The 16434-nt window shown below is 38.7% G+C and overlaps 1 protein-coding gene across 7 annotated transcripts in view; it reads left to right on the top strand.

The window, feature by feature from the left end:
- lrp1bb (low density lipoprotein receptor-related protein 1Bb) overlaps positions 1-16434 on the top strand; it is a 257657-nt gene that overhangs the window by 213543 nt on the left and 27680 nt on the right. For all 7 annotated transcript variants that reach the window (XM_069154744.1, XM_069154740.1, XM_069154738.1 and 4 more), the window contains 11 exons: positions 1037-1159; positions 4163-4344; positions 4974-5173; positions 5534-5722; positions 5867-6015; positions 6276-6369; positions 6667-6783; positions 7399-7518; positions 8393-8512; positions 12411-12527; positions 13610-13716. In XM_069154744.1, the coding sequence (XP_069010845.1) occupies positions 1037-1159; positions 4163-4344; positions 4974-5173; positions 5534-5722; positions 5867-6015; positions 6276-6369; positions 6667-6783; positions 7399-7518; positions 8393-8512; positions 12411-12527; positions 13610-13716 (1518 nt within the window). The remainder of the gene's footprint in view (positions 1-1036; positions 1160-4162; positions 4345-4973; positions 5174-5533; positions 5723-5866; positions 6016-6275; positions 6370-6666; positions 6784-7398; positions 7519-8392; positions 8513-12410; positions 12528-13609; positions 13717-16434) is intronic.

Here is a 16434-nt window from a genome sequence, read left to right as displayed (position 1 = left end):
AAAGCACTGGAGCCTATGGGGAAACCACCAAAATCAATATTGCCTGTGCAGTTAAGATCAAATCACATAAAGATACTGTACACTAGGACTTTATATATATATATATATATATATATATATATATATATATATATATATATATATATAGATCTTCACTTGTAGGCATTTTAAAATTGTAAATTCAACTTTAAAAAAATTCCCCTCGGGGATTAATAAAGTATATACCTACCTACCTACCTACCTACCTTTACTTCTATCATTGTTTCTGCTTTGGGGTTTTGCATGTTAACATAAAAATCCAGTTTTGCTTTAGGTGCCTTAAAATGATCCTTGACTAAAGTGTGGTTCATGGATTTCCTGTGCATAGGAAATTTAAAAGTCATTTGTAGAGCTACTTTTTTCATAGAACCACATATAATAGTGTATAATAGTGTGTGGAATTCAGTAATTAGTCAAGTCCGTTTATTAATATTGCACATTTAAACACAAAATACGTTGACCAAAAGTACTGCGCAACTGTAGACTGAATTAAAGCACATCAGATAGAGTTAAAACAAATTAAGCTATCAAAAAAAAAATTAAGCAATAACGAAAGGCAGAAATAAATTTAAAAAAACAATATTACGCAAAAAAAACCCACCAGAGAGTATACATGAGCAGCCATTGATACTTTACAAAATGAATATGACAGCAGATTTGGTCTGCAGGTCTAATTTAAAAGAAGAATACAATGTAATACCCAGGTTGTCCTTTTAAGGTTTACAGTCACGTGTCAAAGAACTGAGACAAGATGAAATATTGGAAGGATAGACTGACTGATAACCAACTTAAATGTATACTCACTGTTAACTGTTGCACCTTGGCTGCCAGTGAAAGTGACAATGTAATACTCTCCCCTCCCACTCCCTCGCAGGGAATGCAACACTCACTCATGCTACTTAGTGAACCAGGGTTATGTAAATAACCTAAAGTTTTATTTGTATTCAAACTAAAATCATAACTTGATGTATTTTTGCTCTCTGTCTGTAATTATCAGGGCCTCTACAACATCATCCACCTAGACTTTGACTACAAGAAGGAATTTATCTATTGGGTGGACTCAACCAGGCCAAGTGGTCGAAAGATCAACAGAATGCGCCTCAATGGGAGTGACCTCAAGGTACCAAAGACTTAAACTGCTGTGACTGAGTTCCATGTGGAGCTTGTACCACTGTACCCAACATTCATTGGCTTTACTTTGCTTTCTCACCTTTACAGCTTGTGTTCAATAATATTTCCTAGCTCTTTCCATCTTGACTTTTTAAGTCTTTGGAAAGACAAGTATGTTGTTTAAGTAGCTCATTGTCACTGCTCAGCTGAGGATGGTTTTCTGTTATCTTTTTATATTGTCAACATCATAGAATGCTTTCTGTCAGCAGCAATAAACGTGTGTTAAAATATAAATATCACAAATGGTTTTCAGATAAATTTACCCAGGCTTAATGATACAATGGTGCTCTCTGGTATAATCACCAAGGTTTGTCAGGGTCATGGGATCAGAGCCCAGACACAGGGGACACTGGGATACGAGCAGAACACCTGCTGGGCCCCCATGCCACATCTCATTAGTATTATTGTCTGGGCTTATTCAGCTCAATTGCTTCCACGGTCTCTGCTTGAGCCACTGCCACAGCTTAGCAAGAGGACAAACTGTGTGAGAAACAGATCCAGGAGCTTCTCACTTCAGGTTAATTAAAAGACTCACTGATATCCAGTGCTACTCATAGGGGTCTGCCATATGAGGAAGAAGAGACCGGGAAGCAGAGAGTATTTCTGTGGATTTTTTCATTCACCAAGAAAACACTGGTTAAAGAAAATTTTACATTTTTCACTCCCTGTTGTTGAAACATGTACTTAAACAAATTTTCTAAAATGTACAAGTGCGTGATTTTTGCCTACATTCGACCACTAAAACAGGAACTATTTAGTGTCCAGCTGTAGTCTGCCAACATAGAGGGACTCCACTTTCCTTAGTACTGATATTCCATGTGTGAGTATACTGGAACAAAAGATGATTGAAATTGTTAAAACATATTGAGATTAAGCAAACAAAAATATATAACACTTTTTTTTTTAACCAGTATATTTTGATAAATGCAGAGTTTAATTGAACTGTATCATTAAATTTACAAAGCTGTTGGTACATTTCAGAATTTGGTCTTTTACTTTGTTTATTTTAGCTGTTTTCTGAAATAAACTAATGTTGTGAGGGTGAAGAATTTTGCACTTGCACTTCTGCATATGTGATCAGTGATGTCAGCAGGTGTTTTACCTTTAATTGCGGTTCTCTACCTCGTGTAATTGAGTGTGCCCTCAGGTAATTACCCTAGGTACATTTTTTTTCCTGTTTCCATCCTAAGTCGTTGTTGAAAACGTAACTTTTACAAGATACCATAGTTACCAAAAAAATGTAGTCATATACGCGGGAAAACACTAGATTAATCAAATGTACCAGCACCTTTGGCATACCTTCGTCTGAGGAACATTTCAGTTCTGCATTAACATGTTCGACTTGAAATGGCTGAAAACAAAAGGACTGTGTCAGCCCAAGGTGAAACTGCTCAGTGACTCCACGGATCAAAGATACTCTAGAATCATTTGGTCTTTTTTTTTTTTTTTTTTTTTTGTAGAACCATATTCAAATATTTTTCACAAGTTAACCTTCAGTTCCACATGAAGCAGTTATGAGCAATACAGTGAGATGCTCTGGAGAAATTCAACCCGCAGGGACTTAGCATAATGAGGAAAAACTCTTTTTTTTGCCTCAGGAGGCAGTTTTGATGGAGACTATTGCACAATGAAAGACACTGCAGCTCAGTTTAGTAATTATTGCTTCGGGGACAACTTAGTCCTTTGCCAAGGCTATATATTCCCATTACGTTCTTGCATCACATCATGCTCTTAATGACAGATTGCATGGGTGCTGGGATTTTGAAAAATATAGTCTGTTTAGGGGCATTGGCTCCAGCTACCAGCTGGCCCAAGGATTTTTCTGAACAACTTCATTTGCAAACTCAAAGGCTAGACCATCTTGAGGATATTGATTGAGTTCTGTTCCTAGATTTTGTTTACAAATGTTAAATACTGTTTCTCACTGAGATCAGTGCAATTATATGTCCAAGACCAGCTTTACTCTGCTGCCTTTCAGACTCCCCACTTCGATTACAGTATATATATTAGATCGTTTATATTCTTACTAATGCCAGTCACAGCTATAGCCATCTTATAGCAGAAGGAAAGATTTCCATCGGCAGTCGCTAATTTGAGAAGTTGAGTTTTAAGGCACAGCTTCTCGATCTGACAATATAAATGCAAGAACTATTGTGCTTTTCATCACATCTGTTGTCTAAACCCTTTCACTTAGACTCCATGTGAAATCATTTGTATTAAAGCAGGTAACATTGGTACCTTGAGCGCCAATAAAGATGTTATTATATTTTTATTTTTTAGCATAACACTGTTATGTTAGAATATGGAACCAGAGTTGTCCATTATGCAATAACAATGCGATATGTAAGGAGATTCAAGAGACAATGCTAGAAGCTTCTGGCATTATAAAAATACCAATGAAAACAAGTTTTTTCGTCATACTACTCACTGAAGGATCCTCATCTTACAGATATGATTAGTTTCTAAGAAAGTAAGCACCATAATGCACATACAGAAATTTCAGTGCAAATGTACTTTTCTTTTACTTTGTACCTTTTTGTCTCATCTGACCGCATGTCCTTAATGATCACACAGAATAGGTCTGTGTAGTTATTACCATTGCAACACAATGTCCTACTCACCACAGGAATGTACATTCGAGCTGTCGATGTAGATGTTCTAGGACTTTAAGAGGCTGGGGGAAAAAAAATATTTTTTGTTTGCCTTGATGGATGAAAAGATTATGTCTCCCATTGAAGTTTGTGGGATTTAAAAAAAAAAGGTTCTCAGTAAATTACTTCTGTTCAAGATATAATTATTTGTTCATACCAGGCAGAGGAAGAAAAAAACCATTGAACATACTCTTGTGTTTGTTTGTGGTAAACTCAAATCTCATGTATTACTTTACATTTGTTGTTGAAATATTTGTGATCAATATCTTTTCAAATTAAATTAACTCTACCTTCACTACTAGATAGTCCACCGAACAGCAGTGCCCAGCGCCTTGGCAGTTGATTGGATTGGAAAAAATCTGTACTGGTGTGATGCCGAGAGGAAAACACTAGAGGTGTCCAAAGCCAACGGCCTCTACCCTACCATCCTGATTAGCTCTGGCCTCAAGAACCCCACGGATCTCGCTCTGGACCCCCAGACAGGGTAATATTATTGCTGGTGTAGAGCTCACCATAACACTTTATTGAATTTTTAATAAGAATGGATTTCACAGCCTCAGAAAACAGGGGTTGAGTTACTCTTTCCAAACCTGGAAATTGTCAGATCTGTCTCTCATTTAACGAATTTAATATTTTTACAGTGTTCATTTTGATTCTTTCCTTCCGAGACAAGTTCTATAGAGGAAGCATTGGGTTTATATACTCTGCATATGTGGAACAAAATCCCAGAAAACTGAAAGTCTGCTCTAATTCTCAGTTCGTATAAATCAGCGCTTACGGTTTTTCTGTTTGTCGTTACCTTTAATTAATCTAAATTTGGATGATTTATTCATATCTTAGACGGCACCTGTATCTGCTCTGTAATTTGTGTTCTCTTTTATCTGTCCTAATTCTTTTTTACCATATTTTTATCTTTTATTTTACTCTTTGTGAAACCTGTTCAAGTGTGTAATTTTATATTGCCTCATGTTTCATGTTTACCCAATGACTTTTCATGTCTTATATAATGCTTTCTGCCTTGCTTGTGAATGTTGTTATACAAATGAAATTTCCATTCGTTGCCTTGCCCAATGTAGTGTTTACCTCTTTGAACTGTGCTCTACCTCTGACCAGGTACGTGTTCTGGGTAGACTGCTGTGAACCGCCGCACATCGGCCGTATTGGCATGGATGGCCGAGGGCAAACGGTTATCATTGACACAGAGATCTATAGCCCCACTGCTCTCACTATCGATTATACAAACAAGAGGGTCTACTGGGCAGATGACAACCACATCCTGTTTGCTAGCATGGATGGCACCCAAAGACACAAAGGTGAGATGGAGGTGTTGTCCATGTTCAAGGAATAGTTTGACATTTTAAGAAGTTATTTTTATTTTTTTTGCCAAAATGTACATGAAAAGATTGACACAATCCAATATTTGTCTGGTAAATAAGTAGCAAAAGTCAGCTGCTGATTAGCTTAGATCAAAAGAAAAAAAAATGTATTGATCAAATAATCTGATAATTACATCTGTTGTGGATGGGACTGATGGGAAGTTTCTAATGGTATAAAACTCCAAAGGAGTGTGTCATATATGTGCCATAGTTTTACAACTAGTGGCACCCTTCTGTATAAATTCAAGAAGACAGACTTTAATTGAAGCTCCCCATCACCATTTGTCCCATATCCAGTGTCCTATGATCACATCCAAGGAGTCATGGCACTGACTTTGTTTGAGGACTTTGTCTATTGGACGGATGGCAAGTCCAAATCACTACGACGTGCTCATAAGACAACTGGCACTCAGGGGATAGAGCTCCTCAACTCCTGGCAAGCCATCAAATCCATCAAGGTCTACCACTCCCTGCGCCAGCCTGAAGGTATGAAGTCCATCTGGCGCTCATGTTCAATCTATCCTCCCATGCCGAGCAGCGGTTATGGGCCTCCTTTATAGTTTTAGGAAGGAAATGGTTTGTGTGATGCAGTTTTAAAACCCGGTCATCTACGTCTGTCCTTCTGTCCAGTACCCAAGCACCAGTGTCAGATAGCAAATGGAGGATGCAGCCACCTGTGTCTTCTGTCCCCGGGTGGAGAACACAAATGTGCCTGTCCTACAAATTTTTACTTGGCTGCCGACAATAAAACCTGCCTCTCCAACTGCACCTCTAGTCAGGTCAGCTCCGTTTTCTCTTCTCTCCCACTTCTAAGTTGAGCCTGATCATGTTGTTTGCTTTTCCATCCTGATCAGTACTCTCCCCCTAAAGGCAAATTACTTTTCTCTGATAGGCTTTCCTTTTCTGACATGTACTGTAGTTCCTAGGAAATGGTTGTGTATTGATTTCAACGTTGGCTTTGAAAAATGTTGCAGCTGAAGCAGAGAGCCGAGTATTCATGTTGACTTTAAATTCAGGTTTATTTTTGTTTTCATCACAGTTTCGCTGCGGGACAGATGAGTGTATCCCCTTCTGGTGGAAGTGTGACACGGTGGATGACTGCGGGGACGGCTCAGATGAACCCTCTGACTGCCGTGAGTTTCATGTTATTCTAAGATTGGCTTTTAATTAGTACTAAACCCAAAGAAGTCAACCTCCTTTTCTGATGAACTTTGAGGGACGACAAAGTCAAATTAGGGCTGAAGAAACGTTTCTGTCTGCTGCTTATTTACTATCCGTGTGCTGACTTTTTTTTTTCCTTTCATATGTTGAGTATTTTAAGGCACTCCTCTCAACTCATCTTTTTTTTTTTACAATGTCCATATCAATTCTTGTATTATCTGATTAAACTCACAGCACATACACTGCGTTATATTTCCTTATATCAACAGCGGAGTTCAAATGTCAGCCAGGGCGTTTTCAGTGTGGTACTGGCCTTTGTGCTCTTCCTCCCTTCATTTGTGATGGCGAGAACGACTGTGGTGACAACACGGATGAAGCCAACTGTGGTAAGGAATAACATACTCTTTCTTTTTCATTTCTTAATTAATAAGTCATAAACTGTTTTTCTGTCTCTGCATTTTTACACGAGACCTGTTTTACTTCTAACCTGAGTGAGAATGTGAAGTGCAGTCTGTGGATGAAATGTGAGTTTGGGAGGAAGGTACTGATTATAGCGCAAATAATTACTCAAACAGTTGATTAGTTGGTCACCTGAAAATGCATTGAGCTGTTGCAATAAAAAAAACTAATTTAATAAATGTGTGAGGTATCCTTATAGGTATAATCATACCTCTCACATTAAAGTTCTGATCTGCCTTCAATTCACCACCTCACCACTTGTGTCACCAATTTCCCCTGTCTCCAGAATGTGCTTATGCGTGGGCCACGGGTTGCGTACAGGTGCACACATTCTCCACGTCAAATTTGTTTTTATAAATGCCGACTTTTGTGTGGGGAGTGGCCCACGCATCTGTAGGCCTCGGTTTATGTGTAAGCAGCGGTTATAAATGAGGCCCCTGTTACTTACTGCACAGCTCTAACAATATAGATGCTTTCCTTTGCTCATAGAAATTGCATTTTTGATTGATTCAGCCTCTCTCTGCTCCTGATTTCTCTTTTAGAGACGTACATCTGTCTGTCAGGCCAGTTTAAGTGCACTAGGAAGCAGAAATGCATCCCTCTTAACCTGCGCTGCAACGGTCAGGATGACTGTGGTGATGGAGAGGATGAGACCGACTGCCGTAAGGCTCTGCATTATTACTTTCACACTCACTGTCTTCTATGGCTTTATTGAGCTTTTAGACCTAGAAGCTTCTGAATACATATCCTATGTGATCATGCTGACCCAACATTGCAGGAATAACCGAGAAAAACATTTAGAAAAATCCCTAGTTTAAGACTTGTAATATCTGTGTTTTAAAGGTATAATCTAATGGGTTAAGGTGAATCACCTCAATTGTGCTTTTTTGACATGGGTACATTGTTTTTGTGCTTGGACAAACTATATGAAGCCATTAACATTGCATAGTCCTGATTAAGTATTCCAAAGACAACCCTTGTTATGGCCTGTTCCTGTGAAAAGGGATTAGACGTTGAATCACACTGAGGATAAGAACAGATTTTCTCCGCGGTGATGTAACTCATCAGAATATCACACCCCATTCAAGTCTTTCAGAGCGCTGTATTTGTCTTGCATGTGATTGCAGGAAGGGTGAGAGTGGGGGGGACAAGAACATAAGAAAGTCAGCAGGAGACAGAGAGAGTTTAAAAAAGCTTTAATTAAAGTGAAGCTAATTACTTCAGCACTTCTTAGACTTCCTGCATGATTGGATGAGGTTTTGAATCTACTTTTCTAACGAACCACCAAAATTATAATACTCTTTGAAATAAGGTGAGGTTTTATAACAAGTAGCTGCTGCTACCGTTTTTTATAATATAACACTGAAAAGGTTTGTAAAGGAGATGTTATGGAGACCTCACTGGTGTCTTCGCTGGTTCTTACATCACAGTAGTTTTATTTATGATCACTCAGGCTTTTACTACAAATACATATTTCTTCTGGAATGATGGCATATATGTTGTCATTGTCTTTTCCACACGCTTCCATTCTCTCAGCTGAAAGCACCTGCTCCCCAGACCAGTTCCAGTGTAAGGCTTCCATGCACTGCATCTCCAAACTCTGGGTTTGTGACGAGGACCCTGACTGCGCCGACGGGTCAGATGAGGCTAATTGTGGTGAGTTAGCATTTAACCAGAAATCACACCACTTTACTTATTTTCTGCTAAAGGTTGAAGAATCTTATTAAATCCAAATTAATTTTGCACTTGGCTTTACTCGGGTCTGACTCGGTCCTCCTACTACTGACTCGCTGCAGAGCCAGAATCCTATAAAGGACAGCTGTCCCTGTTGTCATTAAGAGTTCAGCAGCATGATCTCACTTCACCTGGCATTACACAAACACGCAGGCATAATAAAATTTAGTTTCTTCTCAATACCGTGATGGTAAGGCAGAGCAGGTGAAAAAGCATTACGAAACCAGGATGATATTTGCTTGACATTCCTTTTATGAAGTGAAAGGGAAGAAGCCAGATGAAACCAATATTGCCTCTGAAATGATCAGAGATTAAATATTTCTTCAGTTATGAAAAATGGTGTAAGCTGCTCTATTGAACATATTTGGGTTGTATGCTATAATGACTCTCTTATTTATCTCATCACATTGTCTATAAATATTTTGCTCAGACTTAAAAAAAAAAAAAAAAAATCCAAAAGTTGAAATATGTACCTAAGCACTCGTGCAGCACTCATCTGCCTTTTGACCCAAATGAAAATCAGTTTTCATCAAGCTTTTGATTTAATTTGCAGGTTTTAAAGGACATTTTTGTTTTTATACCTTTACTGAGTAATAAACATTGATAGAATTACTTCATTTAATGTAGACTTGACTTGACTTGTAGAATTGAACTACTCTCTATTTACTGTCAAACAATGTGCTGTGAGAAAATGTCTCTTTACAAAGTGATGATACTTCCATTTTTTTACATCTTTACACCAGTCCGGTAACCTTATAAAATACCCGGCTCATAAGATTCAAAAACACACTGAAGAGTCATGTAGTACAATTTATTTTTGCACCTTTGGTGGTGCAACAACCAACAATTGAGTGCTCTGACAGTTTGGTAATTTGTTACCCTTCAAATTAACTTTGTGTATCTATGTGGTATTTTGGTGCGCAGGATGCACAGGTGGCAGGAGAAGCAGTAACAGGTGTGAGGTTCATTCAAATGAGGCAGCACAAAGCAAGGTGGTATTTTGGTAGAACATGTGACCACGTCTGTTTCTGGTTGCTCAAATGTGCATCATTGATGGGATAATGCTTCAAATGTAATTAAAACATTTAAATGAGTCACTTCCCAACTATTACATACTTTTAAACTGCCATTAAAATTATTTGTTTGAATGTCTTTGAAGCAGCAACTGCTTGCATTGATCTATAAACAGTATAAGAGATGTCCACAACCGTTTAATACTGCATGAAAAGATTCTCATTCAGTTCAACAGCGTCTACCTGGCCGTCTGAAGGCAGCACAGCACATATGTTGATAATTCTGCATCCTGTGATTTGAGAAGTTCCCTGCCAGAGCGTAGTGCCGTTATGCCGAACGGTCTGTGTTTACCTTTTGTTAAATCACATGCAAATGACAGCAGGCTCTGTGCAAAAATGAACCCAATATGCTACTACAATCATTAAACCTGGGTCTGTTAGGACTGCATTCTGTTTGTTATGTAGAAGAGGTCATATTACAGTAGTTCATCAGTCCTGTACGTCATTGCCTCCTTTGCAACTTTTTTTTTAGTGTCATTCCATGTTTTATGCTTGAAAAGTCATTATGGTGCAAATGCAGTCACATTATGCAGTATAATGTGACCATTTACATCACAAAATACAGAAGAAATAAAAGTGAAATCACTTTGATTGATGTGGTCATATAAAAGGCTTCATGAACATTTTTTATCATTTATTTCTGTCATCATTGTGCATGTGTAATAAAAGCCCGCAGCATCTGCCTCTGGCTGCAGATTGGAGGTGATGTGTGTTCAGGTCGTGCTGCTCTGCACTGTTCTGCCAGCAGTTTAATTTCCTGGAGGAGCCTCTTGCCATTTGTTGAGCTGTTTTCGCCACGTGCCGCTGTGATTGTCACCGCCAATTTCGAGAAAAGTGACAAGAACCATGAGATTCATATTCCACTTCATTCAGCCCTCATGCCTTCATGTTTGATGCCTAACACTTCCTCTAAATATATCCCTTTGCACTTGTAGTTTTTGTGATTCGCAGGTTTTGTTCTTTAATGTCAACTAACTTGAAATGGCCCTGAAGTTAGTCTATCCCGCTTTGTACAGTACAATGATGAGTTTAGCCTTCAGACTGTATGCAGTGTTTGTCATCTGATAATTCATCACCTAAAAAGTCCTCACCACTTCAGAACACACAGAGGATGTAATGCTGCTTCGTAGCCATTTTATTTTCACTTTGAATTACCTCTGTTTAGAGGAAGTTTTGCTTGTTAGTTTGGTAATGAGCTATGACTTAACAGGGTAATATTGCTTTTTTTCCCCCTATGTCACGTCTTTTTGAACGCTATACGTGACTAAGCGGCTTCCTAATGAATTGCTGCCTTGTGTCCTCTGCTGCTGCGCTCAGCTTTCCCTCCTGATTCTCTCCTCCTGCTGTCATGTTGGAAAGAGATGCAGGCAGAATATGCCACCCTCCTCTTTTGACACATCTCTTCCCTAACTGATAACAGCGTTACCTTGGCCATTATCCCTGATGATGTCTGCACAGAAATTACTTCTTAAAAGGGAGCTCTCAGTTTGACTTTGAGAAGGCACTCTGACAAAGTGTTACTTGAGCAAATGTCAAAGCATCTGTTCTGTTTGAGACAAATAATTTTTTTTTTTAAATAATTATAACTCTGGGCATTAATTTTTAACAGATTGACGCCTGATTTAAGTTTAACACTGACAAACTACTACTGTATATAAGAGGGATATTTTTTATGTGTGTTGTTTTTTTCTCCAATGTGTGTTTGGAGCAGCTGGAAGCCATACAAAAAAATTAAAAAAAAAAACCTGTAGTGCATCAGACACACATGGTCAAATAAACAAATCTTGAATCTTGAAATAGTTTGGCCCCTCCATCACTTTGCAACTGCAACTGCAAGCCACTGCTCCCAAAAACAAACATATACACACACAAACAAATATTTCAGCCAGTCAGTCAGTTGAAAAACAACATTTACAGAAAATAGAGTTGAAACAGTTCCATTCTAGCTATTTCATTGTATGAGTGACATTTTTAAACCTTGATCAACACCTCTGATTTGCTGCCCATGTCTCTGATCTTCTCAGTTGATTATCCAATTACAGATTTTATGTTACAAAAATGTCTGTGGTTCAATTTACTTTTAGATTAGATAGACATTAATTCCTTGAATACAAGCTATTTATTTATTATATATTTAGAAATGCATTGGTGGAATATTTTTCCCAGGATATATTCTACTGAAAAATCATGAAGATCAGTGTGATTTGTTTTTGCCCTCACACTTGTTGCAAACAGAAATAGTTGTTCGATAATACTTACTGCATTCATGTATTAAAGACAACTGCACTGATAGTCAGACTGCTAAGTAAGCTTCAGTCATAGTCTGAAAAAAATGCCATTTAAAATAGGACTACCACACTGTCAAACCATCCCTTGGCACTTTCTATTTCTTTGATAGGAACAGAAACACAGTTCAGATGTGGTATATAATAAAAGAAAACCACATTCTTCCGCATCTGTTGTGTCTGAAATGATCTTGGATGTTTTCTCGAAGAATGCTCAACTTTGCCAACTTCCCGTCACAAATTCTGCAGAGAAAGATCGGTAGCACAGTCAGGTATTTCATCTTATGGTGTGTTGGCCTCTTGAGTGCATACTGTGTTTTGAACTCGGTGTCAGACTTGCTGAGGGAAACCCTGAGGAAACGATGATTACACGTTGAAAATATGATAGCTAGCACACTATTAATATTCATGCTCTTTGAAGCCATTTTCATCTTTGTGTTTGTTTGCTCCTGATGAAAAAAGATGAAAAGACCTGCGGACCTCATGAATTCCGCTGTGAGAATAACAACTGCATCCCAGACCACTGGAGGTGTGACAGCCAGAATGACTGCGGAGACAACTCAGACGAGGAGAACTGCAGTGAGTACCTGCCTCCTTCCCTCTCGGTTAGCTCCGTTTGTTCCGTTGTGCACACATTTGTGACGTTCGACGCGCACTGTAATGAATTGGACTTCTCTGAAGACACCTGACACCGCCACAACCACCTCACCACCTCGCTCTCACACACATACACACACCAGTGGAGGGTCTGGTTTCCCACTATCAACTCAGCCAAGATCAACTCGCTCTTTCAAGCCACACTCTTCTCATCTGTGCTGTTTCTCTGAGCATAACGTGAGGCTCGTGATATCATCTCTTGTCTGTAATTTACCGAGCTCGTAGCTCCCTTTTGTTTCGATTTTCTTCATCGCTTGCGTAAGGAATTTTTTTTTTTTTATTTACCCAGTAAATGACACTGGTGACCCACCTTGCTAAATTTCACACGCCATTGTGCACCCAAGTCCTTGCATGTGTGTCGCTGTGAGTGAAATTGTTTGCCTGTATGTTGTATGAGTATGTGCATGCCTACTGTTGGCTTTTGCTGAGTCTGCATAATATATGTGATTTATTAGATGCCTCAGTCCCCACACCTATTAATGTCACTTAAAATGCAAATAAAAACCAGTCAAGTGTTGGATGGCGAAGAATTAAGCAGGTGGACCGGCAGACTGCGGAGACGCTGCAAATCAGATTTTGCTGCAATGCCTGCTGGGAATCCCTTGTTGCAGCACAACTCATAACACACATCCAGAGTTAGCTAACAGTCCATGATAACAAGGGGAGGGCCCCGACAGTGGATCTGATGCAGCTGTTTAGCTGCGTCCTAATATTGTCCTCAGGGAGAGACTCGCACTGAATGCCAGATACAAGAGGTTTGTCTTCAGAGAGCATATTGTCCTCCTTATTATGAGAACAGCGATGAATGTATTTACATCTTGATCAGCTTTGCCAGTTTCTCCATTTCTAATACAAAATGACTAATTAGATAATAGGATGTTTTATCCAATGCATTAGCTTTCTAATCTTATCTGGCTGATAACTACATCTGGGATGACTGTGTGTTTGATGTGATGCTGGAAGAGCAATCCGTTTTGCATTGTTTTGTGTTTTTCTCGACGTAGAACCAGTCACCTGTAACCACAAGGACTTTGCTTGCTCTAACGGAGACTGCATCTCCTCTCGGTTCCGCTGTGATGGCGACTATGACTGCTTGGATAATTCAGATGAGGTCAGTGTTTGACATGTGAACCCTTTTGTTGTAAATCAAAGAGGGAGGTAAACCCACATAAGTGTTGCTAATGAGGCAGAGATTTGAGCAAGATTTTGTGTCTTATGTTTTCATTAAGAATAAAATACTTCAGAAGAAGAACCCCAACACCCACATTTTGCCGAGTATGGCATGTTGCCATTTTTATAGCGTGAAAGAACTCATGCCAAGCTCTCTTATATCACCATGTGCTCGCTGATTTTATATAATTGTGCAAGCACAGATTATATATCCAAATTGGAAAAGAGAACTGAAATTAGAAGGGTATATTGCCGCTTGCAAAGAAAAAATCCCATTGTCGGCATAATTCATTGTGCTGATCCAAATCTCCTCGTCATGGTTGCTACACTCCAAAACAATACTGGACAGGGAATATCACTATGATGAATTATTGTACCTTCAAGTACATTGGTGCATGAAATACCTTGTCTTCATTTGCTTTTGGAAATCCTAATCCCCCATGCCTTTCAGCAAAACAAAGGCTGCTTGTTCAGTTCATAAAGATGCCTGAATATCTTAGCTTCAATTTGCTATTTTAAATTTACACTCAATTTGTAATATTGTAATATGTGAAGAAATTACTTTAAATGTGCTTTTATCTGGCATTACATATTATAAAGGGATTTTTTTTTTTTTTTTTGCTAGATTAATGAAAAAAAAAAAAAAAATGCCCCATCAGTGGTAATGATGCAGTGTGATGCATAATTCAAGGACAATGGGTTGTTATTACGATTCATTATTCTTGTTAATTTATCGCTCTGTTCAACATTTGCACAGTGATTTTACATATAATCCCTCTCCCTGCAAAGTGGTGCAACCCTAATTAACCCTTTATTATGTGTCTCCCCAGTGCCAGCTTTCTGGGTCAGTGCAGTCAAATAGTTTTGGGGAAAAAGTTGCCTTTCAATCAGCACTGATTATTAAATTCAGTCATTCACCGTGTCCATCATGGAGCTGAATGCCCGCCTTTATTTGTACAAATGTGGTTAATGTTTTTTGGAAGAATAATGTCAGCATGTGTTTTTATTCACACTGAATTGAGCATGCCATGAACTTAAACTATTTGATGTTTGGTGGGTGAATAGAAAAGTGCATGCATTTATTTTTAATTCCAAGTGGGCAAACCTCCAAGGTTTTCTCATGACTCTAAAACAGTGATGAATAAAAAAAATTTCCTGAAGGGGCTGCTGGCTAAGTTTCCGAGAGCAATGTGAATAATTTTAAAAAGAGGATTTGAAGTACACAGCAAAAAGCAGAACCTGTTCAACTATTAACTCTTTTTAAGCCCGAGTGAACTGTGAATTCTGTTTGGAAGATTGTATTTAACAGAAATTATATCATTAGTTATACTTACACGTAATTCATAGTGTTGGAGGCAGTGTGTAGTCAGGATATTTCAGGACATGTTATCTTCCAAAAGGTAGTAGTTGGTCCGGAGGTTTGTCTTAAAACAACAGTCAGGTCGTCGTATGAACAGTGTTTGCTGTTTATTCATCATTTGTGCTGATTCTTTCTTACCATGCTTCCAATGTAAGTGAAGGGGGAACAAATCCACAGTCCTAGCTCTGTGTAAGAATGCATTTCAAAGTTCAGTGAACCTGATATGAGACTTCAGCATGACGCAACATTTTATCAAATTTATACTGTTTTTATTGTAATATTTTCTCTTTGTGTTTCCTTTGAGACGGGCTTGGGAATATATTTTTTAGACCTGCAGCAGGCACAGGCACCGTGGAGGTGTTATCCTCCGCCTTACAAGTGTCTAATGAGTCACAAAAAGTGACCCATGTGGTATTTTGTGGCCTGAAAGCTATCTAAGCGGATGCAAAATGAATCAAATGACAAAAACGGCAGTTTCTCACATGGCCACTTGAGGCTGGCTCCAGAAGCGAGTCAATCCCCATGTTAAAATGCCTAACTTTACTGTTGAAATAAACATTTTTACAGGCTGATATGAGAAACGGATTTGGTCTCCATAGCTAAAAATCCCCGATGTACAATTGTACTCGGCTATGTTTATCTAAGACCAATTTAACTTATATCAAGGCTTAAAGCTACACATAAAGAAAGGCAGAGCTGCTTTGTGTGACAAGTGGGTACTATTACTGTTAGCTAGATACTTACATATTTCAACCATAGACTGTCAGCCTGAGCCAAACAGACAGACTCTCTACAGCACTGGTTTCAGCAGTCAGGCTTCATTTGGCCCACCTCACTTCCACCCACGCTCCAGCTCTTAGTCCATTTTTTTGGATGAGTGAGATGAAGTCAGGAACTGCCAATATGGCAATAATCGGAGCCGCAATGAGCTTCAAAACCACTCTTCGGGAAACTTCTAGTTGACATCACGGATCATCATAGATCAGTTGGCCCTTGAAGTGTGATTTTCTTTTTCTTCCTCTGCCCATTCCCACCTATGATTCCACCTCCCACATGCCAGCTAGACAGACTGGCATGCAGTATGAAGTCACTGGTAGGGCAGTCTGACAAGTAACACTGTTCTTTGCTGAGTTGCAGTGGAGGGAATTTTAAACGAAAAATACTTTAAATTTGAAAGGTACACAGTTGATTTTAGTATCTCAGACTGTTAAACCGTTTAAATAATTTCAGATGAACTTAAGAATAAATTTTTCAGTGAGGTAAGGACTGTTTATTTTAGCCTGCGATGATTAGAGCAAG

The sequence above is a fragment of the Embiotoca jacksoni genome, unplaced genomic scaffold (genome assembly GCF_022577435.1).
Source record: "Embiotoca jacksoni isolate LCO1_2020_lvr unplaced genomic scaffold, fEmbJac1.0.p SCAF_2, whole genome shotgun sequence".
Classification (NCBI taxonomy): Eukaryota; Metazoa; Chordata; class Actinopteri; family Embiotocidae; genus Embiotoca; species Embiotoca jacksoni.
Note: the sequence above shows the minus strand (reverse complement) of the source record. Positions and strands in the feature narration are given on the sequence as shown.